The 26,581-nt window shown below is 43.6% G+C and overlaps 2 protein-coding genes across 3 annotated transcripts in view; one reads left to right on the forward strand and one right to left on the reverse strand.

Annotated features, from left to right (window-relative positions):
- RPUSD2 (RNA pseudouridine synthase domain containing 2) overlaps nucleotides 1-2,562 on the reverse strand; it is a 22,306-nt gene extending 19,744 nt beyond the window's left edge. The window contains exons 1-2 of the mRNA XM_007538064.3: nucleotides 2,277-2,562; nucleotides 2,061-2,125 (exon numbers count right to left, since the gene is read on the reverse strand). Coding sequence (XP_007538126.2) covers nucleotides 2,061-2,125; nucleotides 2,277-2,562 — 351 coding nt within the window. The remainder of the gene's footprint in view (nucleotides 1-2,060; nucleotides 2,126-2,276) is intronic.
- Nucleotides 2,308-18,531, forward strand: CCDC32 (coiled-coil domain containing 32). 2 transcript variants are annotated; one of them, XM_007538060.3, is made up of 4 exons: nucleotides 2,308-2,425; nucleotides 8,062-8,315; nucleotides 14,309-14,465; nucleotides 17,907-18,531. In XM_007538060.3, the coding sequence occupies exons 2-4, from the start codon at nucleotides 8,072-8,074 to the stop codon at nucleotides 18,043-18,045; spliced, it is 540 nt and encodes a 179-aa protein (XP_007538122.1). In that variant the 5' UTR covers nucleotides 2,308-2,425; nucleotides 8,062-8,071; the 3' UTR covers nucleotides 18,046-18,531. The 2 variants fall into 2 exon arrangements, with proteins under 2 accessions (XP_007538122.1, XP_060031133.1); XM_060175150.1 differs by having other exon boundaries at nucleotides 2,395-2,493.
- Nucleotides 18,532-26,581: the final 8,050 nt, after the last annotated feature.

The raw sequence follows: 26,581 nt of genomic DNA on the forward strand, positions 1-26,581 counted from the left end.
AGTTATCAGAACTGCATAGCAGTGAAACTGAAGCAGTGGCTCAGATAAAGGTTGTCCTCATTGGGATATCCCTTTTAGCCATGAGGTTTGATGGATGAGTTTTAGTTTAACTGTTTAAGTATTTATTGAATGAGAGATATACCAGGAGAGAGAGAAGCACCAGACCACTGTTCACCTCTGGCTTATGATGATGTTGGGGACTGAACCTGAGACTTCAGAGCCAAGTCTTTTTGCATAATTATTATGACATCTCCCCAACCCATTCAATGTTTTATTCACAGTGCCACTCCCAGTCTCCAAACTGATCATTATTACCATGCCTCCATGTGATTATTCATTCCATGCCTCAGCAATAGGAATGATTCAATCTCCAAATTCACAAATATCAGGCAACAGTATCAGTGTTACAAAAGCAAACAAGCCATGCAGGTGTGCAGGTTAATGTAGCTTTGCATTCTGGACCACCAACCTCAGCTAACCTTCCTAAATCCTAATCTGGTGTCTGATCTCCAATCTTGGTGACCACTTCTCATATTTTCTCCACTGCCTCAAACATTCAATAACTTCTAGCTCCCCGAATCCCAACTTGCAGTAGACAGTCATTTAAAAAACAAAACCAGGGGTTAAGTGCAAGTGGCACAGGGCATAAGGACCAGTTTAAGGATCCTGGTTCCAGCCCCCAGCTCCCCACCTGCAGGGGAGTCGCTTCACAGGTCTGTAGGTGTCTATCTTTCTCTCCCTCTCTCTGTCTCTCCTCCTCTCTTCATTTCTCTTTGTCCTATCCAACAACAAATGACATCAACAACAATAATAACCACAACAAAGCTACAACAACAAGGGCAACAAAAGGGGGAAAAATGGCCTCCAGGAGCGGTGGATTCATGGTGCAGGCACTGAGCCCCAGCAATAACCCTGGAGGAAAAAAACAAAAACAAACAAACAAACAACAACAAAAAAAAAAACCCAGGGGGCTAGGCAGTAGCTCACTGGTTTAAGTGCACATGGTGCAAAATGCAAGGACCGGCAAGCATCAGGGTTCGAGCCCTTGGCTCCCCACCTGCAGGGTGGTCGCTTCACAAGCAGTGAATCAGTGAATATCTTTCTCTCCTATCTCTGTCTTCCTCTCCTCTCTATATTTCTCTCTGTCCTATGCAACAATAACAGCAATGGCAACAAAATAGAAAAAAAATGGCCTCCACGAGCAGTGAATTTGTAGTGCAGGCACAGAACCCCAGCGATGAACTTGGAGGCAAAAAAAAAAAAAAGACGGGACATCAGAGCGAGAGTTCTTCTTTTTAAAATATTTATTTATTCCCTTTTATTGCCTTTGCTGTTTTATTGATGTCGTTGTTGGGTAGGACAGAGAGAAATGGAGAGAGGAGGGGAACACAGAGGGGGAGAGAAAGACACCTGCAGACCTGCTTCACCGCCTTTGAAGCGACTCCCCTCAGGTGGGGAGCCGGGGGCTCGAACCAGGATCCTTCTGCCGGTCCTTGCGCTTTGCGCCATGTGAGCTTAACCCGCTGCACTACCAATCTTTTAAAGAGATTTATTTACTTACTTATTTATTTACTTACTTATTTGTTGCCACCAGAGTTATTGCTGGGGCTCAGTGCCTGGAATCCACAGCTTCTGGCAGCCATTTTTTTCTACCTTTCTATTCTATTGGCTAGGACAGAAAGAAAATGAAAGAGAAAGGAGAGATTGAGAAGGAGGGAGGGAGGGAGAGAGACCTGTAGACAGGTGGGGAGCGGGGACTTGAACTCAAATCCTTGAATGTGGTAATTGTGCGCTTGACCGGGTGCTCCACCGCCTGCCCACGAGGTAGGGGTAGCTGAGAACTAGGGATGATTGCTAGGGATTGAACTCATGCTTGAGATACCAACGCTTTACCCACTGCGCCACTTCATCGGCCTTGGGTCCCAAATGAACACAAAGCCAAGCATACAGCCAAAGAGAGACCAGAGCGAGAGAAAGCTGTGTCATGTGTGTGGGAATGGGGTCTTCTGTGAGAATAAAGAAAGAAGTCACTTCCACCCGAGCCACTCCAGTGCCCTAACTTGGGTAAGGAAGCGTTGAGGAAGTTCAGCGGAGCCTTGGGAAAGGTTATGAGTGTATCGGAAAGCTGCGGAAACAAGAAGGACTACACTACACAGGTTGAGTGCTGGCTACCTGCGAGGCAATACAGGAGACTCAGCCGTAGCCTGGCAACAATCCCGCCCACCGCCCTGCCCACTCTGCGGCTCACTTCCGCAACCCGCTGCATTGCACGCGACCAATCGACGCACAGAACATCGCCTTGTCACACACTGCTTGGAGGATTCTCTGGCCCGTCATGCGGAGTCTCCGCCCTCCTCCCTGTTGCTTCCGGGTTGGCGGGCCAGCTACCAGCTGATCCGGAGCTGGCCGCTGGCGGGCTGTCCCGGTAGGTTCTTGGTGCTGAGCGTCTGCCTTCCTGTCTTCCCGATTATGGATCTGTCCATTATGGATTGTGTGCGTGAGGAGGGGTCGGGGTGGTGGGGGTGGGGGGTGGTGAGGGTCGACTTGGCGTTCGGACTCCATTCGTCCAGCCTGTCCTTGGGGTGGGAGAGACTGTGGCATGGGGGTGGGGTGAGAGACCGGGGCTGCGGTGCGGACGGCTGCTGGGCTCATCCGGGGCCCGGCGTCACTTCGTCCCCCACCGATTTGACGTTTCTGACCTTTGGCTTTCGGGCCCTGGGGCTGACTGGACGCTCTTCAAGAATTATTCATACCTTTCGCTAAGCAGCCTTCCTGCTGCAAGTCTCTTGAAAGATGGTGTTAACCCGTCCTATGAGACTGTGACTGATAGTTATCATTCTCTCTTTCTCTTTAATATCATCATATACATATACATATACTTGGATAAAGACAGAGAAATTGATGGAGGGAGGTAGAGAGGGAAAGAGACAGAGAAACACCTGCAGCCCTGCTTCAGCACTCCTGAAGCTTCTCCACTGCAGGTGGGGATGGGATCACGGGCTTGAACCCGGGTCCTTACTCCTGGTGATGTGTGCGCTTAACCAGGTGCACCACCACTTGACCCCGAAGGCAACCATTCTCTGTAACATGATAAAAACGCCGTTCAGTGCTTTACTTTTTTAAATTTATATTTTTATTTCCATTACAATATCATTGTATTAAGTTAATTTACAGAATTTTTGTTGTCACAAAGATTCATTTCCATATTTCCACCAAGGATGTCAATACACTACCCCCAACCAGGCTGTCATTTTGTTCCACTAAAGGGACTTCAATTTCCAACCTTCCCTTAGTGCTCTTCCCTGAATCTGCTGCCATAGACTAGTTCATTGAGGATCCACCCCGGATGATCCTTTCCTTTGTGTCTTAGAGCCTATCAATGAGTGAAATCATCAGGAGTTTGTCCTTCTCCATTTGGATTATCTCAGCATGATTCCCTCTAATTCCGTAGTTTTTGGGAGCAAAGGAGAATATATCATAATTTCTTACAGCTGTGGAGTCTTTCAATATCTTACGCTGTTGACTGGCTACGGAAGAAGGACAAACGCTAGAAGAAGATAGGGAAAGTGAGAACATGAGCCAGATAGCCCAACTACTGAACCTCTGACAGACAGTGCTCCAAGTGGTGCTCTTACTGTTCTCATGTATGTGGAACTGCCTATCCATATACAAATATATCAAAGACAGAATTTCACTAAGGACAGAGCAGTTGAATTTGGAGATCATTGGAGCAAAGTACAGGATGGCTGTTATCACTGGAAATGTCCAAGAAACTCCTTTGTGTGCATGCATATGTGCTGGAACATTCATAATGTGAAGTTAACTGTGTTAACCATTTTTATTTATTACTTTGTTTTTTTTTTGTTTGTTGTTGTTATTTTGCAGAGCTGAGATCTCTTGCATCCATAGTTTCACCACTCCCAGACCACCACCACCCCATTCAAATAGAATGGTTTATTTATGATGGGGCTGGAGAATGACCCTGGGATCTCAGAACCTCAAGCATGAGAGTCTTTTGCATAACCATTACACTGTCTCTCCAGCTTCTCTTTAACTATTTTTAGATATACAGTTTAGTGGCATCCACACTGTTGTGCAGCCATTGTAACTATTTCTCTCTAGAACATTTTTTAAAATTTTATATATTTATTTTCTATTTTGTTGCCCTTGTTTTTTATTGTCGTTGTAGTTATTATTGATGCCATCATTGTTAGATAGGACAGAGAGAAATGGAGAGAGGAGGGAAGACAGAGAGGGAGAGAGAAAGATAGATACCTGCAGACCTGCCTCACTGCCTATGAAGCGACTCCCCTGCAGGTGGGGAGAGGGTCTCCAACCGGATCATTACGCAGGTTCTTGCGCTTTGTGCCACCTGCGCTTAACCTGCTGCGCTACCACCCAACTCCCAACATTTTTTAAAAATATATTTAATTTATTTTTCCTTTTGTTGTCCTTGTTGTTTAACATTGTTGTGGTTATTGATGTCATTGTTGTTGGATAGGACAGAGAGAAATGGAGAGAGGAGGGGAGGACAGAGAAGAGGAGAGAAAGACACCTGCAGACCTGCTTCACCGCTTGTGAAGCAACTCCCCTGCAGGTGGGGAGCTGGGGGCTCGAACTGGGATCCTTACACCGGTCCTTGCGCTTTGCGCCACATGTGCTTAACCCACTGCGCCACACAGGACTCCCTACATTTTTTTTTTTTTTGCCTCCAGGGTTATTGCTGGGACTTGGTGCCTGCACCACCTCTGCTCATATAGGCCATTTCTCTCATTTTTGTTGCACTTGTTGTTTTTATTCTTATAATAGCTGTTGTTGTTGTTGGATAGGACAGAGAGAAATCGAGAGAGAAGAAGACAGAGAGGGGGAGAGAAAGATAGACACCTGCAGACCTGCTTCACCACTTGTGAAGCAACCCCCCTGCATGTGGGGAGCTGGGGGCTTGAACCAGGATTCTTACGCTGTTTCTTGGTCTTTGCGCCATGTGTGCTTAACTCGCTGTGCTACCGCCTGGCCCCCTCTGCAACATTTTTATCTTCTCAAACTGAGCCATTATACCCCATTTTCCCCTCCCTCAAGCCCTTGGCAGCCACCATTCTACTGTCTGTTTGTGGGTTTGACTACTGTATGTACCCCACAAATGTGAACTCATCCAATATTTGTCCTCTTTGTCTGGCTTGTAGGAATTCTATTTTTATTCTGTTTTATCTTTATTTGTATTTGGTAGGACAGAGAGAAATTGAGAGGGGAGCGGGATAGAGAGATAGAAAGATAGAAACAGACAGACCTATAGCACTGCTTCACTGCTCATGACCTGTAGGTCTCAATCAGGGACTTGAATCTGGTATGTGGAAACGTGTTCACTCAGTTGGGTGGGCCACCTGGCCCCCATGTTTGTTTATTTATTGTTTTTATTATTATTGTTGTTGGTCTTTTATTATTATTATTTAAAAATTTTTTTTCAACCAGAGCACTGTTCAGCTCTGGCTTATGGTGGTGCGGGGGATTGAACCTGGGACTTTGGAGCCTCAGGCATGAGAGTCTGTTTGCATAACCATTATGCTATCTACCCTCTGCCCAGTGGTCTTTTTTTTTCTTGCCTCCACAGTTATTGCTGGGACTTGGTGTCTGCACGCTGTTTTTTTTTTTTTTTTTCTTTCCAGAGTAACACTTAGCTCTGACTTGTGGTGCAGGGGATTGAAACTGGGACCTTTGGTGCCTCAGACATGAAAGGCTTTTTTCATAGCCATTATGCTATTTCCCCAACCCATCTTGTTTTCCCCTCCCTCACCCTATAGTTATATTCCCTTATTCAGTTTAGGCCACCACAAAGACAAAGTGCAAGAACTTTTTCCTTTTGCATCCTAGTATAATGTTATGTTTTCATATCAAGACTTCACTTTAGGCTGTCTTTCTCAGAGCTAGACAGAGAGGCAAAGACAGCATAGCAGCAAAGCTTACCCCAGTGTGGTGAGATCCAGGCTTACACCTGGGTTACTGGCTTGGCAAAGCTGGCACCCTTCCAGGTGAGTAATCTTGTTGGCCCAGTAATTTTGTTTTGTTGTTGTTTTTATTTAGATAGGGACAAAAGAAGACAGAGAATGAAATGAAAGAGATCATAGCATCAGAACTGCTTTCAGTGCAGTGTCGTGCACTGAACCTGGATCGTCTTGCACATAGCAACGAAGAACATTATTTAGTGAACTGTTTCAGTGGCCCTAGATATTTATTAAAAACAAACTTCACTATGGGCTGGCAGAATAGCTCACTTGGCTAGTGTATGTATGCCTTACCAGGTAAGTAACCCAGGTTTGAGGCTGGCCCCCAGCACATTGAAGGACGCTTCAGTGCTCTGGTCTCTTTCACTCTCTGTCAGCTTAGTCTCTATTTTCATAAACAACCAAATGAAAATTTCACCATGTAAAATTGAATTCAGAAGAGAAACCCAGTCACCCTTTGTCATTTAAATTTTTAAATTATCTTTATTTATTTATTGAATAGAGATAATCAGAAATGGAGAGGGGAGGGGGAGATAGAGAGGAAGAGCAACAGAGACACCTGCAGCACTGCTTCACCACTCATGAAGCTTCCTGCCTGCAGGTGGGGACAAGCAACTCAAACCCGGTTCCTTGTGCATTGTATGTAACGTGCTCTCAACCAGGTGCACCACCACCTGGCCCCAACCCTTTGCCATTTTAACTGTAACATGGGGATAAACTAGAAGACATTTTAAATTTCGTTAGAAACTTCTTAAAAAAAGATTTTATTTATTTATTAATAAGAAACATAGGAGGAGAGAGAAAGAGCCAGACATCACTCTGGTACATGTGCTGCCAGGGATTGAACTCAGGACCTCATGCTTGAGAGTCCGATGCTTATCCACTGTGCTACCTCTCAGACCACGAAACTTTTTTTTTTTTAAATTCCCTTGAAAGATATTTTATTTTCTATAGAGTCAAGAGAAATTGAGAGGGAAGGGGGAGATAGAGAGAGAATGAGAAATATCTGAGGCACGATTTCACCACTTGTGAAGCTTCCCTTCTGAAGGTGGGGACTAGAGGCTTAAACCCAGGTCTTTGTGCACTGTACTGCTTTAGTGTGTGCAGCATTCTCTTTGTTTCTTAATGAGAAACAGGCTGGAAGAGAGAACCAGAGTATCACTCTGGCACATGTGCTTCTGGGATCAAACTCAGGACCTCAAGCTTGAAAGTCCATCACTTTGTCCAATATGCCACCTCCCAGGCCATTTGTTAAACAGTTCCCCTCCTCCTCCCCCCCTCTTTTTCTGTTTTATTTGTGACAGGACAAGGGAAAATTGAGAGGGGAGAGGGAGAGAGAAAGACACCTACAAACTTGCTTCACTGTTTGTGAAGTGTCCCCCTACAGGTAGGGATCAGGGGCTTGAACCAGGTCCTTGCACATGGTAATGTGTGCACTGAACCACCATCCAACCCTTATTAAACACTTCTTAAAAACCTGCTGCCTTAATTATTGGGTGATTTCAGTAAAATGTGGAATACAGGGAATTGAAATTCATGAACTAGCAAACAAAAGTGACCGAACTTTCTGTAAGACTTTGTGAGAAGTAGATGGTTATTGTTGGGTGGGGCAAGTGGGGAGGATTCTGTAATCTTAGAATCTTGTAAACCATTGTTAAATTATTTATTTATTTATTTCCCCTTTTGTTGCCCTTGTTGCTTTTTATTGTTGTTGTAGTTATTGTTGTCGTTGTGTTGTATAGGACAGAGAGAAATGAAGAGAGGAGGGGAAGACAGAGAGGGGGAGAGACAGACAGACACCCGCAGACCTGCTTCACTGCTTGTGAAGTGAATTCCCTGCAGGTGGGGAGCTGGGGCTCAAACCGGGATCCTTACTCCGGTGCTGGTCCTTGCACTTTGCGCCATGTGCACTTAACCCTCTGCGCTATTGAGCCTGACCCCCCACTAATATTTTTTAAAAGACTGTTGTCTTTTTTCAGTGGGTAAGCAAATGTCTGAGTACTAACTACTTAGTCTGCTCTTTAAAGCCTATCTTTTGCTCACTCACATTTCTGTTTTTCAGCTGAGTCCAGATGAAAATGTTTGAGAGTGTTGATTCTACACCCCCCAAATCCGGCTTGGATCTGTGGGCTGAAATCTGTTCCTGTTTGCCAAATCCCAACCAGGAGGATGGTGCCAGCAATGCGTTCTCAGATTCCTTCATGGATTCCAACCCTCCCACTGCAGGCCAGAGTGAGGTCTCAGACTTTGTAGTTCAGCCAGCCACAAAGCCTTGGGCTCCCTTGCAGGACTCAGAAATATACTTAGCATCTCTTGGTAAGTTCTGTTGTTATTGGTTTCTTTTCTCTCCCCTCCCCTCCCCTCCCCTCCCCTCCCCTCCCCTCCCCTCCCCTCCCCTCCCCTCCCCTCTCCTCCCCTCTCCTCTCCTCTCCTCTCCTCTCCTTCCCTCCCCTCCTCTCCCCTCTTCTTCTCCCCTCCCCCTTCCTCCTTTCCCCTCTCTTCCCCCTCCTCTCCCCTCCCCTCATCTTCCCTCTTTACCTCCTCCCCTCCCCTCCTCTTCCCTCTTCTCCCCCTCCCCTCCCCTTCTCTTCCCTCCCCTCTCCTCCCATCCTTTCCTCTTCTCTTCTCTTATCAGAGCACTGCTCAGTTCTAATTTATGGTGGTGCAGGGGATTGAACCTGGAACATTAGAGTCTTAGCCATGCAGGGGGGGTTAGGTTGCTTCAGGGGTGGTGAAATAAGTCTGCAGGTGTCTATCTTTTTCTCCACCTCTTTGTCTTCCTCTCTTCTCTTGATTTCACTCTGTCCTATCCAGCAACAACAACAGCAGTGACAACAATAACAACAACAAGGGAAACAGTAAGGGCAACAAAATGGGAAAAACGGCCTCCAGGAGCAGTGGATTCATAGTGCAAGCACTGAGCCTGGAGGGAAAAAAAAACACCTAGCCTGTTCAACAACATGCCATATGTGCTTAATCCTTTTTACATTCCCATGGGGGGAAAATCCTCAAATGTTTGACTTTTATTTATATTTGAAAATATTTATTTATTTATTTTGGGGTGGTGGGGAGAGCCAGAGCCTCATTCTGGTACATGAGATGCCAGGAATTCAATTCAGGGCCTCATACTTAAAGAGTTCTATGCTTTATCCACTGTGCCACCTCCTATGCCACTCTCTGGTTCCTTCTTTCTTCCTTCCTTCTTTCCTTCCTTTCCGATTCATTTATTAATGAGAAAGAGAAAGGGGGAGAGAGACAAAGAGAGAACCAGAGTATCACTGACATAAGTGATGCTGTGGACCTTATTTAACCTTTATTAACTTCATACTTTTTACATGGATGAACTAACTGGTGGTAGTAACTTGTAGCAGTAGAAGGAGTTTATTATTTTCATCAGTGACTGCTAGCTTTTGTGACTTATTCAGAAATAAAAACAGGGTTGAGGTCCCTGATCTCTCCTTATTGCATGGAATCTTCACAAGCTGTGTTGCAGATGTCTCTGTCTCTCTATTTCTCTCTGTGTCTATCAGAAAAAGTTTGGGGAGGGTAGTGAAAAATCATGAAGTTTCTGTTGGTTCTGGGGTTGGTATTCATCCCTTCCCCCAAAAAAATCTTCAGTTACTCAATTATTGTAGTTGAGGGTGAGAAGGTAAATAGCAATATCCATTTTTATATTCTTCAGAAGGGGGAATCTATTCCATAATTACACTTAAAATTCAAAGAGTAGTTATATATATATTTCAGCAGGAAGCCATATGGATCATTTCAAATGGACTGTATGATGTTAGTTTTTGTTAGGCACCAATATCCAGACCACAAGCTGAGCAACTTTTAAAAATGTTAAAAGATTCCTTTTCTTTTTTTCTTTTTAAAAAAATTTTTTTTCATTTATTCCCTTTTGTTGCCCTTATTGTTTTATTGTTGTAGTTATTATTGTTGTCATCATTGTTGGATAGGACAGAGAGAAATGGGGAGAGGAGGGGAAGACAGAGAAAGGGGAGAGAAAGTTAGAAACCTGCAGACCTGCTTCACCACTTGTGAAGCTACTTCCCTGCAGGTGGGGAGCCAGGGCTCAAACTGGGATCCTTACACAGGTCCTTGCGCTTTGCCACCTGCGCTTAACCCGCTGCGCTACGGCCCAACTCCCAAGATTCCTTTTCTTTAATCAAGAATTAATCAGATAGATTTTTTTTTTGCCTCCAGGGTTATTGCTGGGGCTCAGTGCCTGCACCATGTATCCACTGTTCCTGGAAGCCATTTTTCCCCCTTTTGTTGCTCTTGTTGTTGTAGCCTTGTTGTGGTTATTGTTGTTGTTGATGTTGTTCGTTGTTGGATAGGACAGAGAGAAATTGAGAGAAGAGGGGGAGACAGAGAGGAGGAGAGAAAGATAGACACACCTGCAGACCTACTTCACAGCCTGTGAAGTGACTCCCCTTCAGGTGAGCTGGGGGCTGGAACCGGGATCCTTACACTGGTCCTTGCGCTTTGCGCCACGTGCACTTAACCCACTGCGCTACCACCCTACCCCCCAGATTGATATCTTAAAGATTCTTGCTATTGAGTTCTCAACAAGTCAATTTCAGTGTCTAATGAACCGTTGGTTCACTCGTCATTTTCTCTAATTCTTCCTCATGAGGTTTGGCAACCACTTCGTGTAACTGTAATGGAAAGAAAAAAAAAAAAAAAGAACTATTTATTCCCAGGAGACTGCTTTCAAGAAGTTGGAAAAAGATGACAGTGTACACATGTCAAGCCAGAAGAAAAAAGCCTTTCTTAAGAGAAATGCCTACTGGGCTTCTGTGATTTCAAAGAAAACATGTTATCAATTTATTTATGAAAACCTATGACTTTTTCCCTTTCTAGGGTCAAACACTAATTTGGCTCAATACAGAGTAAAGACATTGTAAATTGAAAAGAAAAATGCACATTTTCAATCATCTGTTTGTATAAAATGAGCTCTTTTTGTAGTCTGGGCAGTGACATAGTGGATGAAGTGCTAGATCCATAGGTGTGAGGTCCTCGTTCAATCCCCAGCATTGAATGTACCAAAGTGTTGCTCTGGTTCTCTTGCTCCTTCTTGTACTTTTTCATGAATATATGTTTTCTTAAAATTTTTTTATATTTATTTATTTTCCCGTTTGTTGCCCTTGTGTTTTTATTGTTGTTGTAGTTATTATTGTTGTTATTGATGTCATCGTTGGACAGGACAGAGAGAAATGGAGAGAGGAGAGGTAGACAGAAAGGGGGAGAGAAAGACATCTGCAGGGGCCGGGTGGTGGTGCACCTGGTTGAGTGCACATGTTACAGTGCGCAAGGATCCAGGTTCGAGTCCCCAGTCCCCACCTGCAGGGGGAAAGCTTCACGAGTGGTGAAGCAGTGCTGCAGGTGGCTCTCTATCTCTCTTCCTCTCTATCCCCCCTTCCCTCTTGATTTCTAGCTGTCTCTATTCCAATAAATAATAAATAAAGATAAAAAAGATAGATACTTGCAGACCTGCTTCACTGCCTGTGAAGTGACTCCCCTGCAGGTGGGGAGGCAGGGGCTTGAACCAGGATCCTTAAGCCAGTCCTCGTGCTTTGCACCACGTGTGCTTAACCCACTGCACTACCGCCCAACTCCCAATATATATGTTTTTTAAATGAGCTTTTACAATTATTTATTTTCTTGCCATCAAAGTTATTTCTGGGCTTGGTGCTGGTACTGTGAATCCACTGCTTCCAGCGACCATTTTTTCTTTTTCCTTTTTATTTTTATCTAATTTGATAGGACAGAGAGAAATTGAGAGAGGAGAGGGAAATAGAAATGGAGAAAGATAAACACCTGCAGACCTGTTCACTGCTCGTGAAGCCTGCCCCCTGCAAATGGGGAGTGGAGGCTCAAACCTGGGTCCTTGCACATGGTAATGTGTACACTCAACTGGGTGTGCCACTGCCCAGCACCCAAATGAAGCTCTTTTTCCAAGGAGTCTAGATGTATTTATCAGTGAGAGTTTTTTAATTTCAAATATATATATTTATGAGAAAGATAGGAGGAGAAAGAACCAGACATCACTCTGGTATACATGTGCTGCCGGGGATTGAACTTGGGACCTCTTGAGAGTCTAATGCTTTTATCTACTGTGCCACCTCCTGCACCACCCTAGCTTTTTAAAAAATGATTTTAGTCAGAAAGATAGCATAATGACTGTGCAAAAGACTGTCATGCCTGAGGCTGTGAGGTCCCAGGTTCAATCCCCAGTACCACTCTAAATCAGAACTGAGTAGTGCTCTGGCAAAAATAAATAATAATAATAATAATAATAATAATAATAATAATAATAATAAACTTCATATAAGAGTTCCACATGAGAGAGTTAGAAGCATGAATACCACTCTGGTCCATGTGGCTTTGGGGATTAACTTGGGAACCTCAGGCATGCAAGCCCCCTAGTTGAGATAGTTCCCTCTGAGATAATTTTTTTTAAAAATTTTATTTATTTATTTATCCCCTTTTGTTGCCCTTGTTGTTTTATTGTTGTAGTTATTATTATTATTGTTGTCATTGTTGGATAGGACAGAGAGAAATGGAGAGAGGAGGGGAAGACAGAGAGGAGGAGAGAGAGATAGACACCTGCAGACCTGCTTCACCGCCTGTGAAGTGACTCCCCTGCAGGTGGGGAGCTGGGGTTCGAACCGGGATCCTTATGCCGGTCCTTGTGCTTTGCGCCACCTGCGCTTAACCCGCTGCGCTACAGCCCGACTCCCTCTGAGATAATTTTTTTAAAAAAGATGTACTTAGTTAGAAGGGGAAGAAATTGAGAACTAGAGCATCACTCTGGCACATGTGATGCCAGGCATCAAACTCAGGACTTCAAACACGAAAATCCAGTGCTTTAGGGGGCCAGGCAGTGGCATACCCAGTTAAGTACACATAGTCCTAAGCACAAGGACCCACAAAAGGATTAGGGTTTGAACCCCCACTCCCTGCCTGCAGGGAGGATGCTTAACAAGTGGTGGAGCAGGTCTGTAGGTGTCTCTGTCTCTTTCCCTCTCTACTTGCCCCTTCTCTCTCAGTTTCTCTCTGTTCTAGCCAATAAAATAGAAAAAATAACCACCAAGAGCAGTGGACTCATGGTGCTGGCACCAAGCCCCAGCAAAAACCCTGGGGGCAAAAAAAAAAAGTTTTATCTACTGTGCCTCTTCCCAGGATGTGAGATATTTTAAAAAAGATCATTATTAGTGATTAACATTGGTTATAAGATTTCAGGGAGTATCGGAGTCGGTCAGTAGCACAGCAGGTGGCGCAAAGCGCAAGGACCGGTGTAAGGATCCTGGTTTGAGCCCCTGGCTCCCACCTGCAGGGGAATCATTTCACAAGCAGTGAAGCAGGTCTGCAGGTGTCTTTCTCTCCCCCTCTCTGTCTTCCTCTCCTCTCTCCATTTCTCTCTGTCCTATCCAACAACAATGACATTAATAATATCTACAACAATAAAACAACAAGGGCAACAAAAGGAAATAAATATTTACAAAAATGAATTCACAGGTATCCTTTCTTTTTTCTTCTTCTTTTTTTTTTGCCTCCAGTGTTATCTCTGGGGCTTCCTCTTGATTGATGGCCACTTTTCCCCTTTTTTTTTATATTGGATAGGACATAGAGAAATTGAGAGAGAAAGGGGAGATAGAGAAGAAAAGAGAAAGATAGACATCTGCAGACCTACTTCACTACTTGTGAAATTCCCCCTGTAGGTGGGAAGCCGGGGGCTCGAACCAGGATCCTTGTGTGGGACCTTGTACTTAGTACTATGTGTGTTTAACCCAATGTACCACCAGGCCTGCCCTCCCCCTTTAAAAAATTATTATTGAATAGAGACAGAGAGAAATTGATAGGGGTGGGGAGGCAGAGGGGGAGAAACAGATACCTATAGCCCTGCTTCACCACTTGTGAAGCTTTCCCACTGCAGGTGGAGACCAGGGGTTTGAACCTGGGTCCTTGTGCACTGTAGTGTGTGCACTTAACCAGGTGCGCCACCACCTGGTCCCAGAGGTATAATTCCCCACAGTAAGAGAACTGTACTTTCCCCATAAATATTTATCTATTTATTAATGAGACAGAGAGACCATGAAATCCAGAGCATCACTCTGTCACATGCAGTGCCAGGGATTGAACTTGGGACCTCATGCTTAAAGGTTCAGTACCCCATCATCCACGTTGTCACTTCCTGGTTGCACAGTGAGAGAATTTTTAAGTGGATTTTTTGTACTAGATTTAATTTCAGTTTGCCCTCACTCACCTTGGTGAGCCCCACATTATTTATTTATTTTTGACTTTAGAGAAGAAGCTGAAAAGAATCAAAGGTCTGAATCAGGAAGTGACTTCCAAGGACATGCTTCGAACACTGGCCCAAGCCAAGAAGGAGTGCTGGGATCGGTTCCTGCAGGAGAAGTTAGCCTCAGAGTTCTTCATGGATGGACTTGACTCTGATGAGAGGTAATTGATTCTCACTCAGTTCCAGGTTTTTTGTTTGTTTGTTTTTTACCAGAGCACTGCTCAGCTCTGGCCTATGGTGGTCTTGCTTGGGGATTACATCTGGGACCTCAGGACCTTGGGTGTGAAAGTCTTTTGCATAACCACTATGCTATCTTACCTGGCCTTGATTTAATTTTTTTTTTAGATAACTGGAAAACAAATTTATTATATTTATATATTTATTTTGATAGAGAATTAGAGAGGGAGAGGAAAGACCATTGCAGCACTGTTCCACTCCTCACTGAACTTTCCCCCCCTGCAGTTGGGGACTAGGGGGCTCATTGAACACAGGTCCTTGAGCATGGTAACATGTGCTTGCTGCCAGGTGTGCCACCACCTGGTCCTCCTCCTTTCCCTTCTCCTCCTTCTTCTCCCTCCCCCTCTCCCTCCTTCTTCTCCTTCTTTAAGATGATTTATTTATGAGAGAAAGTGAGAAAGACAGTACAAGCTAGAGTTATCATACTGCACATGCCTTACTAGGGAAAAAACTGAGAAGACAAGACTTTCGCCTCCATAATTCTCAAGTAGGAATTTTTAAAAAAATTTTATATTTATTTATTTTCCCTTTTGTTGCCATTGTTGATTTTTATTGTTGCTGTAGTTATTGTTGTTGTTACTGATGTCATTGTTGTTGGATAGGACAGAGAGAAATGGAGAGAGGAGGGGAAGACAGAGAGTGGGAGAAAAAGACAGACACCAGCAGACCTGCTTCACTGCCTGTGAAGTGAATCCCCTGCAGGTGGGGAGCCGAGGGCTCGAACCTGGATCCTTACGCCGGTCCTTGCGCTTCACACCACGTGTGCTTAACCCGCTGCGCTACCGCCGGACTCCCCTCAAGTAGGAATTCTTTTTCTCTGAAATAAAATTAGCACCAAAGCTCAAATTGTGGTGCAGTGGGTAAAGCATTAACACTTTCAAGCGTGAGGTCTCCTGAGTTTGATCCCACCATTGCATGTGCCAGAGTGATGCTCTAGTTTTCTCTCTCATTAATAAAGAAGAAGAAGAATGTGGGTGGAGGCCTGGGAAGTAGCACAATGATTTGAGTGTTGAACTTGTACTCATTAAGGTCCTGAGTTCAATCCGTGACATGCAAGTCCTGCTCTGATTCTCTCTTTAATTGTTTTATTATCTTTATTTATTTATTGGATAGAGACAGCCAGAAATCAAGAGGGAATGGGGAGATAGAGAGGAAGAGACACAACCTGCTGACTTGCTTCACCACTTGAGAAGCTTTCCGCCTGCAGGTGGGGACCAGAGTCTTGAACCTGGGTCCTTGCACAGTGTAACATGTGTGCTTAACCAGGTGTGCCACCATTCGCCCCCTCTCTTTAATTTTTTTATAATTATCTTTATTATTTTTTATTATTTATTTTCCCTTTTGTTGCCTTTGTTGTTTTATTGTTGTGGTAGTTATTATTATTGTTGTTGACGATGTCATTGTTGGATAGGACAGAGAGAAATGGAGAGAGGAGGGGAAAACATAGGGGGAGAGAAAGATAGATACCTGCAAACCTATTTCACTGCCTTTGAAGTGACTCCCCTGTAGGTGGGGAGCCAGGGGCTCGAACCGGGATCCTTAAGCCGGTCTTTGTGCTTAACTTGCTGCGCTACTGCCTGACCCCGTATAATTATCTTTATTTACTTATTGGGTAGAGACAACTAGATATCAAGAGGGAAGGAGAGATAGAGACAGAGAGGGTGGGGAGATAGCATAATGGGTATGGAAAGAGGCTCTCATACCTGAAGCTCCAAAGTCTCAGGTTCAATCCCCCATACCACCATAGAGCTGAGCAGTGCTATAGTTTAAAAAAAATAAGTGTAGGGGGCCAGGTGGTAGCACAGTGGGTTAGTGCACATGGCACGAAGTGCAAGTACTGACACAAGGACCCCAGTTCAAGCCTTGGCTCTTCACCTGCAGGGATTGCTTCACAAATGGTGAAGCATGTCTGCAGGTGTCTTATCTTTCCCCGTCTTCCCCTCCTCTCGATTTTTCTCTGTTGTATCCAATGGCAACAAAATGGGAAAAAATAACCTCCAGGAGCAGTGGATTCATAGTGCAGGCACTGAGCCCTGGCAATAACCCTGGAGGCAAAAAAAATGATAAAGAATTTGCATTTCAGGGCAGGGCTAGATAGCATAATAATTATGCAAAGAGACTGAATGCCTGAGGCTTCTAAGTCCCAGGTTCAATCCCCTGCACCACCATAAGCCAGAGCTGAGCAGTGCTCTGGTGTTTCTCTGTCTCTCTCATTAACTATGTGCGAGGACCCAAATTTGAGCCCTCATTCTCCACCTGCAGGGGGGACACTTAATTAGTGATGGAGCAAATCTACAGGTGTCTCTCTCTTTCTCTCTAACTCTCTTCCTTTCAATTTCTATCATATATATATATATCCCAGGAATGGTGGTTTTGCTTTGTAAACACTGAGCCTCAGTGATAACCCTGGTGGCAATAAATTTAAAAAGAGACAGAGAAAAACCATAGCACCAAAACTTCCTTCAATGATGTGGGGCTAGGCTTAAGCCTGTTTTATTTGCTTGTTTGTTTATTTATTTGCTTTTTAAAATATTTATTATGGTGGTCTGGGAAGTGGTGCAGTGGATAAAGTGTTGGGCTCTCAAGCATGAGGTCCTGAGTTCAGTCCCTGGCAGTGCATGTGCTAGAGTGATGTCTGGTTTTTTCTCTCCTATCCCTCATTAATAAATAAAATATTAAAAAATTATTATGTATCTTTTTTTATAACTAGAGAAAAATGGATAGGGAGGTGGTTTAGAAAGGGAGAGAGAAAGAGAGACATGTTCAGCACTGCCTCACTACTCATGAAGCTTGCCCTCGCTGTTAGGGACTAGGGGGCTTGAACCCAGCATGTTCAATCACCCAGCATGTTCATATCACCAGAAACAAGAGAGAAAGAGACAGAACCAGAGCACTGTAGCATTGTAGCACATTTGATACTGGGGACTAACTCAAGACCTCATGTTCTCAAGCCCAACACTCAAGCCATTGCACTACCTCCTGAGCCTTGGTGCTTAGTTTTTTGTCTAATACTTGAGCATTTATTTAAATACTTTTTTCCCCTTGACAGTTCCTCTCTTCACCAGTTTCCAGGGTTATAGACAGAACTGATGCTTTTTAGTGGTTCTCATCAAGATTTTAGAGCCTCTGCATTTGCAAGGAGCCTGGCATTGCCTTTGGCCCAAGTGCCCACCGGGGGGTAAACGATGCCCTGGGAGTTGCCAGAAGGCACAGCTATCAGAGGAGTCTCACTCTTCTCCCTGTGGCATCAATGAGAAACAACTGTAGGAAGAGATGGGTGGTGGGCAGGAAGGCGTGTTGGAGGAATGGAGATGATCATTATCCAGGTCTGATGCAGCTCTTCTTCCTCTCCCACTTTCTCCTAGCACCTTGGAACATTTCAAAAGGTGGCTTCAGCCTGACAAAGTAGCCATCAGTACAGAGGAGATTCAGTATCTGATTCCCCCAGAGTCACAGGTGGAGAAACTGGTGGCTGAGGATGAGCCAACAGCAGCTGAGCAGTGAATCACACATGCACATCACACGCATATATGCACACACAGGCCAAGCAGCTGTCTCAAATCCAGAGGGAATAAGAAGTGTGCTTGGTGTGGCGGCAGGAGGAAGGAAAAATAAGAGGGAGGGGACAAGCCTTTTCCTCCACAAAGCAAACACTTGTGGCACTCTGAGGACTTGCTTGGGGTTGATATGTGTGACTCTTGGATCAAGTGACTGACCCCCAATGTGTGCTGGATCAAAATACTGCCAAGCTTCTGTTGCTCTGGAGAGTCATCGGCTGAGACTCCACTGCAGGTCCAAGGTGTTTGGAGATACAGATGTAAACCTTTGGACTCTGTCTAAGCTAAGCAAGCCATATTTTTTCTTGCCTCTCCTGGATGACCTCATCTCCCTGTGTGTCAAGGATTCTGTGTCTTTGGGCAGTCAAGCAACATCTGGGGAGCTCCATAGCACATCCATAATAAACATAGGGGTGCTAGGGAAAGATGCTGAGTTTTGCCTTTGTCTGATTTGTTCATTGTTGGGGAAGTGGACAAAGGAAGTGGGGGAGAAGAGGATGCTTCTGTGTATTTTTTGTTTGTATGTTTTGTTTCTTTTATAGTTTCTCCTCCACTTAGAATGGGCTGAGTTCCAAATTACACTTGTGAATATGATGGTAGAATTTGTCATCACTTTTGAATAGTTTCAAAAGTGTTTTTTTTTTATTATTATTATCACTGGGACTTCATTGCTCCAGGTTGACTTTAAAATTTTCTTTTTCAATTTATTATTATTTTTTATTTAATTTGATGGGGAAAACTAGTTAGAAAGAGAGAGAGAATGGGAGTAGGGAAGTAGCGCAGCAGGTTAAGTGCAGGTGGCGCAAAGCACAAGGACCCACATAAGGATCCCAGTTCAAGCCCCCAGCTCCCCACCTGCAGGGGAGTCGCTTCATAGGCGGTGAAGTAGGTCTGCAGGTATCTTTCTTTCTCTCCCCCTCTCTGTCTTCCCCTCCTCTCTCCATTTCTCTCTGTCCTATCTAACAACGACACATCAACAACAACGGCAATAATAACTACAACAACAATGAAAAACAACAAGGGCAACAAAAAGGGAAAATAAATAAATATAAAAAAAAGGAAAGAGAGAGAGACACCTGCAGACCTGCTTCATCACTTAGACCTGCTTCCTCCCTTCCAGGGGTTTGAACCCAGGTCCTTGCACATGTAAAGAGAGAGCTCAACCCAGTGCATCACTGCCTCCAATCCCCACCTTTAAAATAAGACTTATTTAAAAAAATTAAGATTTATTTATGAGCAAGTAATAGAGAGAGAGGGAGAGGGAGAGAGAGAGTCAGAGCTGGCATATGTAGTGTCAGGGATCAAATTTGGACCTCATTTTTGATATTTCAGTGCTTAATCTACTGCACTACCTTCCGGACCATCAGGCTGCTTTTGAGATAGAGAAAGAAAGGTAGAGAGACAGAGGAAGAGCGTGCTCCTGTGGAGCTTTTCCTGGTGGAGCCTCCTCTTCCCTCCTTGTTTATGTTGTGCAGCCTGAGTTGTTCACATACAACTTAATCTCATCAGAATAGCTTACATGGTGCGGTTGACCTGATACCGCCTGGTAAGATGTTTCCAGACAATGCAAGGGAGATGGTGACATTTGCCCTCTGATGAGCTAGGCCCCAGTGCTATAGGGGTAGGAGGCTAAGACTGTATCTTCATTGAGTGTTTCCTGTGTAGTAGTATCCAGATCCCTAATAATGAGCAGGCTGTTTATAAAAATCTTTAGGGAGGGGGGTGAGCTGTGGGTCTTTCTATCTCCCTCTCCCCTCTCAGTTTATCTCTGTCTTATCAAATAACATAGAAATTTAAAAAACAAGGAAAAAATGGCTGCCTGATGATAACCCTGGTGCCAAATAAATAAATCTTTAGGAAGTGGCATAGTGTATCAAGTGTTGGACTCTTGAACATGGGTTTTGAGTTTGATCCCCTGCATCACATGTGCCAAAGTGATATTCTGGCTCTCCTCTCAATAAATAAATAAATCTAAAAAAAAAAAAAAATCTTCAGGGAACATATGTTCATTTCTAAGTTGAGTGTCTGTTTTCTTTGAAAGGATAAAAGTCAGACAGGTTGTTCCATATACTTACATAATTAAAAAAATTTTGTTTTTGGATGGGGGTAGGTAGCATAATGGTTATGCAAAGATGCAAAGAGACGCATGCCCGAGAGTCTCTTTATGCCGCACCACCATAAACCAGAGCTGCAAGTGCTCTGGTAAAAAAAGTTTTCTTTTATTTAATAATGACAAGATAGGGAGAGAGAGAGAGAGAATCAGACATAATGGCTAGGTGGTAGCACACCTGGTTGAGTGCACATGTTATAGTGTGCAAGGACTCAGGTTTGAGCCCATAGTCCCCACCTACAGGAAAAGCTTTGCAAGTGGTGAAGCAGGGCTACAGGTATCTCTTTTTTTCTCTCCCTATCAATCTACCCCTTCCCTCTTTATTTCTGACTGTCTTTATCCAATAAAAAGGGGTCAGGAAGTGGCACACCTGGTTAAGCACACACACACTACAGTGTGTAAGGACCCAGGTTTAAGCCCCTGGTCCCCACCTGTAGGGAGTAAACTTCACAAGTGGTGAAATAGAGCTACAGGTGTCTGCCTCTCTCCCTCTCTATCTCTCTTTCCCCTCTCAATTTCTATATATCTAATAATAGATAAAATTAAAGTTAAAAAAAAAGAGACCTGGCCATCACCCTGGTCTGTGTGTTTGCCAGGGATTGAATTCAAGATTAAACCTTATGCTTGAGAGTTCAGTACTTTATCCACTGCACCACCTCCCAGACCACATACTTGCATAATTTATGAATATTTTTGTTATAATTTCCAGGTGTACTTTACATTTTTATTGTTATTGCTATTAAGCATATCACTGGGGCTCTGTGTCTGCACAGCCCCAATGCTTTTGGCAGCCTTTTATTTGTTTTCCTTTCCTCTAAATAGAGGAGATATATATATATATATATATATATAGAGAGAGAGAGAGAGAAGAGATACCACAACACTGCTCCACCACTCATGAAGCCTTCCTGTGCAGGAGCTCGAACCTGGGTCCTTGTGCGTGGTGACACATGCACTGTACTAGTTGAGCCACCTCCCAGCTCCCTGCAATTTCCTTTTTGGAATGACTGCCTGGGACTGGTGAAATAGCTCATTTGGATAGTACGCTGCTGGGCCACATGGGCAACACAGGTTTGAGCCTGGCCCATAATGCATTGAAGGCAGCTTTGGTGCTTGGTCATCACTCTTATCTCTCTACCTCTCTGTCTATTTAAAACAAAAACAAGGGAGTTGGGTGGTAGCACAGTGGGTTAAGCACATGTGGCGCAAAGTGCAAGGACGGATTAGGATCCCGGTTCAAGCCCCCAGCTCCCCACCTGTAGGGGAGTTGCTTCCCAGGCAGTGAAGCAGGTCTGCAGGTATCTTTGTCTCTCTTACTCTCTATCTCCCCCTTCTCTCTCAATTTCTCTCTGTCTCTTTCCAATAACAAATAAATAAAAAATTAAAAAACAACAAATAGATTGCCTAATGATACTATTATTTTTACTCCTTTTTTTTCTTGAGATATTAGTGTACTGCTCCACCATTTATGATGTTCTTTTTGTTTTTGCAGTGTGTATTCTACTTGTGTAGGATATTGAACTCAAGGCCTCATACATACAACTCATGTGTTCCACCGCTAAGTCCCCTTTCTTGACCCCTCTTCCTGCTTTTTATTAGGTTACCATTAGTATAGTGTGGCTCTGGGGCACTTTATACACCAGGCACTTTGAGGAAAGCTATTCCTTGGTGGTCATCCTGCCCACACCAAGCTTGCCTATGATTAGTTTTTGCATGGGGTTCGGATGCCAGGCTTTTCCCCACTGCTGACTGCTTTCAGCTGGTAGATAGGCTTAAAAAGAAAAGATTGAGGGACTGGGTGGTGGCACACCTAGCTGAGCACCCATATTACAATGAGCAAAGACCCAGGTTCGAGCCCCTGTCCCCACCTGCAGGGGGAAAGCTTTGTGAGTGGTGAAGCAGGGCTGCAGGTGTCTTTCTATCTCTCCCTCTCTATCACCCACTCCCCTCTAAATTTCTGGCTGTCTCTATCCAATAAATAAAATAAATACAATTTTTAAAAAAATTTTAAAAAACATTGAGGTTTCATCTTAAGATTTATTTCGTATATGTATATGTATATGTATATGTATATGTATATGTATATGTATATGTATATGTATATGTATATGTATATATATATGTATATGATGGAGGGAGTTGGGCAGTAGCGCAGAGGGTTAAGCACAGGTGGCACAAAGCACAAGGACCAGCATAAGGATCCCGGTTTGAGCCCCTGGCTCCCCACCTGCAGGGGAGTGGCTTCACAAGCGGTGAAGCAGGTCTGCAGGTGTCTATATCTTTCTCTCCCCCTCTGTCTTCCCCTCCTCTCTCCATTTCTCTCTGTCCTATCCAACAATGATGACAACAATAATAACTACAACAATGAAATAACAAGGGCAACAAAAGGGAATAAATAAAATAAATATTTTTTTAAAAAATTTTAAAAGATGGGCGGGGGTAGATAGCATAATGGTTATGCAAACAGATTCTTAAGCCTGAGGCTCTGTCAAGTCCCAGGTTCAATTCCCCACACCACCATAAGCCAGAGCTGAGAAGTGCTCTGGTAAAATAAATAAATAAATAAATAAAATAAAAAAAAATTTTTTTTAATGTATTTTAAAAAAAAGATTAATCTCCTGATGTATCCTGGGAGGCGGTTTGGTGTATGAAGCTTTAGAGTTTTAAGCATGAGGTTCCAAGTTGATCCCCGGTATTTTATGTGCCAGAGTGATTCTTTGGTTCTCTGTCTCTCCCCCCCCCATAATTTTTTTTTTAAATCTTCCTTCAGTAACAACAATATAAGGAAAATAAGAAAGTCTCCTAAAATACTCTCCCAAAGAGCAGCTGTCATAAGTTGGCTAGAGAATAGATAGCATAATGGTTATGCAAAGAGACTCTCATGCCTGAGGTTTCAGGGTCCCAGGTTCAATCTTCATGCACAACCATAAGCCAGAGCTGAGTAGAGCTCTGGTTAAAAAAACTAGTGTTTCTATAGTTTAGGATGGTTCTAACTTTTTACTCCCTGTCATTTTTTTCTTCTTCTTTTAACCAGAGCACTGCTTATCTGTGGCTTATAGTGGTGTGGGGGATTGAACCTGGGACCTTGGAGCCTCAGGCATCAGAATCTCTTTGTATACCATTATGCTATCTATCACCACCCCCTTCCTCTCATCTTCTATACAAGAAATAGAAATTTGGCCCAGTGAGAAAGCAGTGATAATGCAAAAACCTTTCATGTCTGAGGCATTTAAGGTCCTAGATTCAATCTCAAGCACTACCATAAGTCAGAACTAAGCAGTGCTCTGATTAAAATGAAATAATTAAAAATATATTTGTTATTTTTAATTTACTTGATGGAGACAGAAATCAAGAGGGAAAGGAAAGAGGGAGAGAGAGACACCTACAGCACTGCTTTACCACTTGTAAAGCTTTCTCCCTGTAGGTGGGGACTGGGGGCTTAAATGCATTGTAAAGTGTGCTCAACCAGGTGTACCACCACCCAGCCATAGAATAAAATAACTTTTAAAAAGTGGGGTTGGGGGAGTTGGGCGGTAGCGCAGTGGGTTAGTGGCGCAAAGCGCAAGGACCGGCGTAAAGATCCCGGTTCGAGCCCCTGGCTCCCCACCTGCAGGGGAGTCACTTCATAGGCGGTGAAGCAGGTCTGCAGGTGTCTGTCTTTCTCTCCCCCCTCTGTCTTCCCCTTCTCCCTCCATTTCTCTCTGTCCTATCCAACAATGACAACAATAAAACAACAAGGGCAACAAAAGGGAATAAATAAATAAATAAAAAAAGTGGGGTTGGTTGGTGTGTTGCACCAAAGTAAAAGACTTGGGGAAGAGTGCTTTCAGCTTCTGTTGTATGATAGAGGAGGACCTGGTCTGGGTATGATGGTGTTTTACAGAAAACTGAAGAATTTTACACATGTACCAATAATTGTATTTACTGTAAACCACTACCCCCCAAAAAAAGTGGGGTTAAGGGGCTGGGGGTGTTGCAAAACTGTTCATTTGGCCATGTGCACAATCCAAGTTTGAGCCTGGTCCCCACTGCATTGAAGAAAGCTTTGGTGCTATGGTCTCTTTTACTCTCTGCCTCTGTCTAGAAATAAACAAACAAACAAACAAAATCCAAAAACAAAGTTTAACATGAGAAAGTGAGATGATCACGTATGGGGACCAAAAAAGAACTTCAGGACTGAAAGATGTTTTGCCTTCCATGAATACCTGGGTGAAGGATCCTAGTCTGGTCTGGCACTTTAGTCAGACAGGTTTCCACAGAGGGGAATCTAGTGAATTGTGACTGTGGTTTCTTAATTGGTGACAGCTTATGTGATGGCTTGAAAAATAGGTGAGGCTTGGGGAGTCGGGTGGGTAGCACAGTGGGTTAAGTGCACGTGGTGCAAAGTGCAAGGACCAGCATAAGGATCCCAGTTCGAGCCCCCGGATCCCCATCCACAGGGGAATCGCTTCACAAGCGGTGAAACAGGTCTGCAGGTGTCTCTCCCCCATCTCTGTCTTCCCTGTCTCTCTGGATTTCTCTGTCTTATCTAACAACGACGACATCAATTACAACAATAAACAAACAAACAAAGGCAACAAAAGGGGGAAAAAAAGAAAAATAGGTGAGTCTTACAGCCCAGGAAATGATGAAGCATAGAGTATTGGACTCTCAAACATATGTCCTGAGTTTGATCTCCAACATTGCATGTGCCAGAATGATGCTCTGGTTCTCTCTCTCATTAATAAATATTTTTATAAATTTATTTTAACTATTGGATAGAGACAGAAATTGAGTTAGGAGGAGGAGATAGAGTGGAAGAGACAGAGAGACACTTGCAGCCCTACCTCACCGCTAGTGAAGATTTCCCACTGCAGGTGGGGACCAGAGGCTTGAACATGGGTCCTTGTGCACTGTAATGTGTGTGCTTAACCTGGTGTACCGCTGCCTGGCCCCCTCTCATTAATAAATTAGTAATTTAAGAAAAAAAAATAGGAGAGAAGTCTGGGAGGTGGTATAGTGGATAAAGTGTTGAACCCTGAAGCAAGAGGTCCTGAATTCAGTCCCTGGTGGCACATGTACCAGAGTGATGTGTGCTTTTTCTCTTCTTCACCTATTTCTCTCATCAATAAATAAATATTTTTATTTATTTATTTATTTATTTTTATTTTTTTAAATATTTTTTTTAAATGGGGCTGGCAAAATAGCTTACTTGGATAGTGTGTTGCTTTGTTATTATTTATTTATTTATTTATTTGTTAAAGATTTTATTTATTCATGAGAAATGATAGGAGAATAAAGAACCAGACATCACTCTGATACATGTTCTGCTGGGGATTGAACTCAGGACCTCATGCTTGAGAGTCCAATGCCTTATCCACTGTGCCACCTCCCAGACCACTATTTATTTATTTATTTATTTATTTACTTTTACCAGAGCACTGCTCAGCTCTGGCTTATGGTGGTGCAGGGATTGAACATGGGACTTTGGAGCCTCAGGTATGAGAGTCTGTTTGCATAACCATTATGCTACCTATCCCTGCCCAACTTTGTCATATATTTAACCCAGGTTTAAGCCTAGTCCCCACTACATTGAAGGAAGTTTTGGTGCTGTGGCTTTTTTACTCTCTCTGCTTTTTAAAATTATTATTATTATTTTTTTACCAGAGCACTGCTCACCTCTGGTTTATGGTGGTGCAGAGGATTGAACCTGGGACTTTGGAGCCTCAGGCATGAGAGCCTGTTTGCATAACCATTATGCTATCTACCCCTGCACTCTCTCTGCTTCTTTGTCTCCATCTAAAAAGAAATAAATAAGAAAAAATATATGACCCTCCATTTACTAAAAACAAATTTGATATTAGTTCCCCAAATGAAATGAATACAGATTTAACTTAGGCTGTTGAAGTGGAACTAAATTTGAAACCAAGAGTCTTGGGTGCTATCTTTGTCTACCTTGTGGCTTGCTGTGTGATCATAAATAAGTCAAGTGACCTCTTTAAGTTCCAGTTCCTTTTCAGAAATTGGACATCTCCTAGGAAAAATAGTGTTGACCACAAAAACCACTGTCTTATTTCCTCTGGGGCTGAAATGCCAAGGGATCCCAGTTAGGACTTCTTCAAGTGGATGCCATCTCTCAGAGAGACTTGCTTGCTGCCTCTGACTTTTCTCCAGCCTTATGTCTTCTTGAAACAGAAATTGGTAGCAAATAGAACAACATTCATTGCCAGACCTTAGAGGAAGGAGAAATAGTGACTGCCAGAAGCAGAGCCAACTGGTATCCCCAAAGCAGTGTGCGTGAGCTAAGAGCTATCACTTCTCTCCTGGCACATGTGCTCAGATCACTGGGTTTGGTAAGCCTGTGTCTGGAGTACCTGTCCTTGCTCACTAGCTT

This window comes from Erinaceus europaeus, chromosome 16 (genome assembly GCF_950295315.1).
Source record: "Erinaceus europaeus chromosome 16, mEriEur2.1, whole genome shotgun sequence".
Lineage (NCBI taxonomy): Eukaryota > Metazoa > Chordata > Mammalia > Eulipotyphla > Erinaceidae > Erinaceus > Erinaceus europaeus.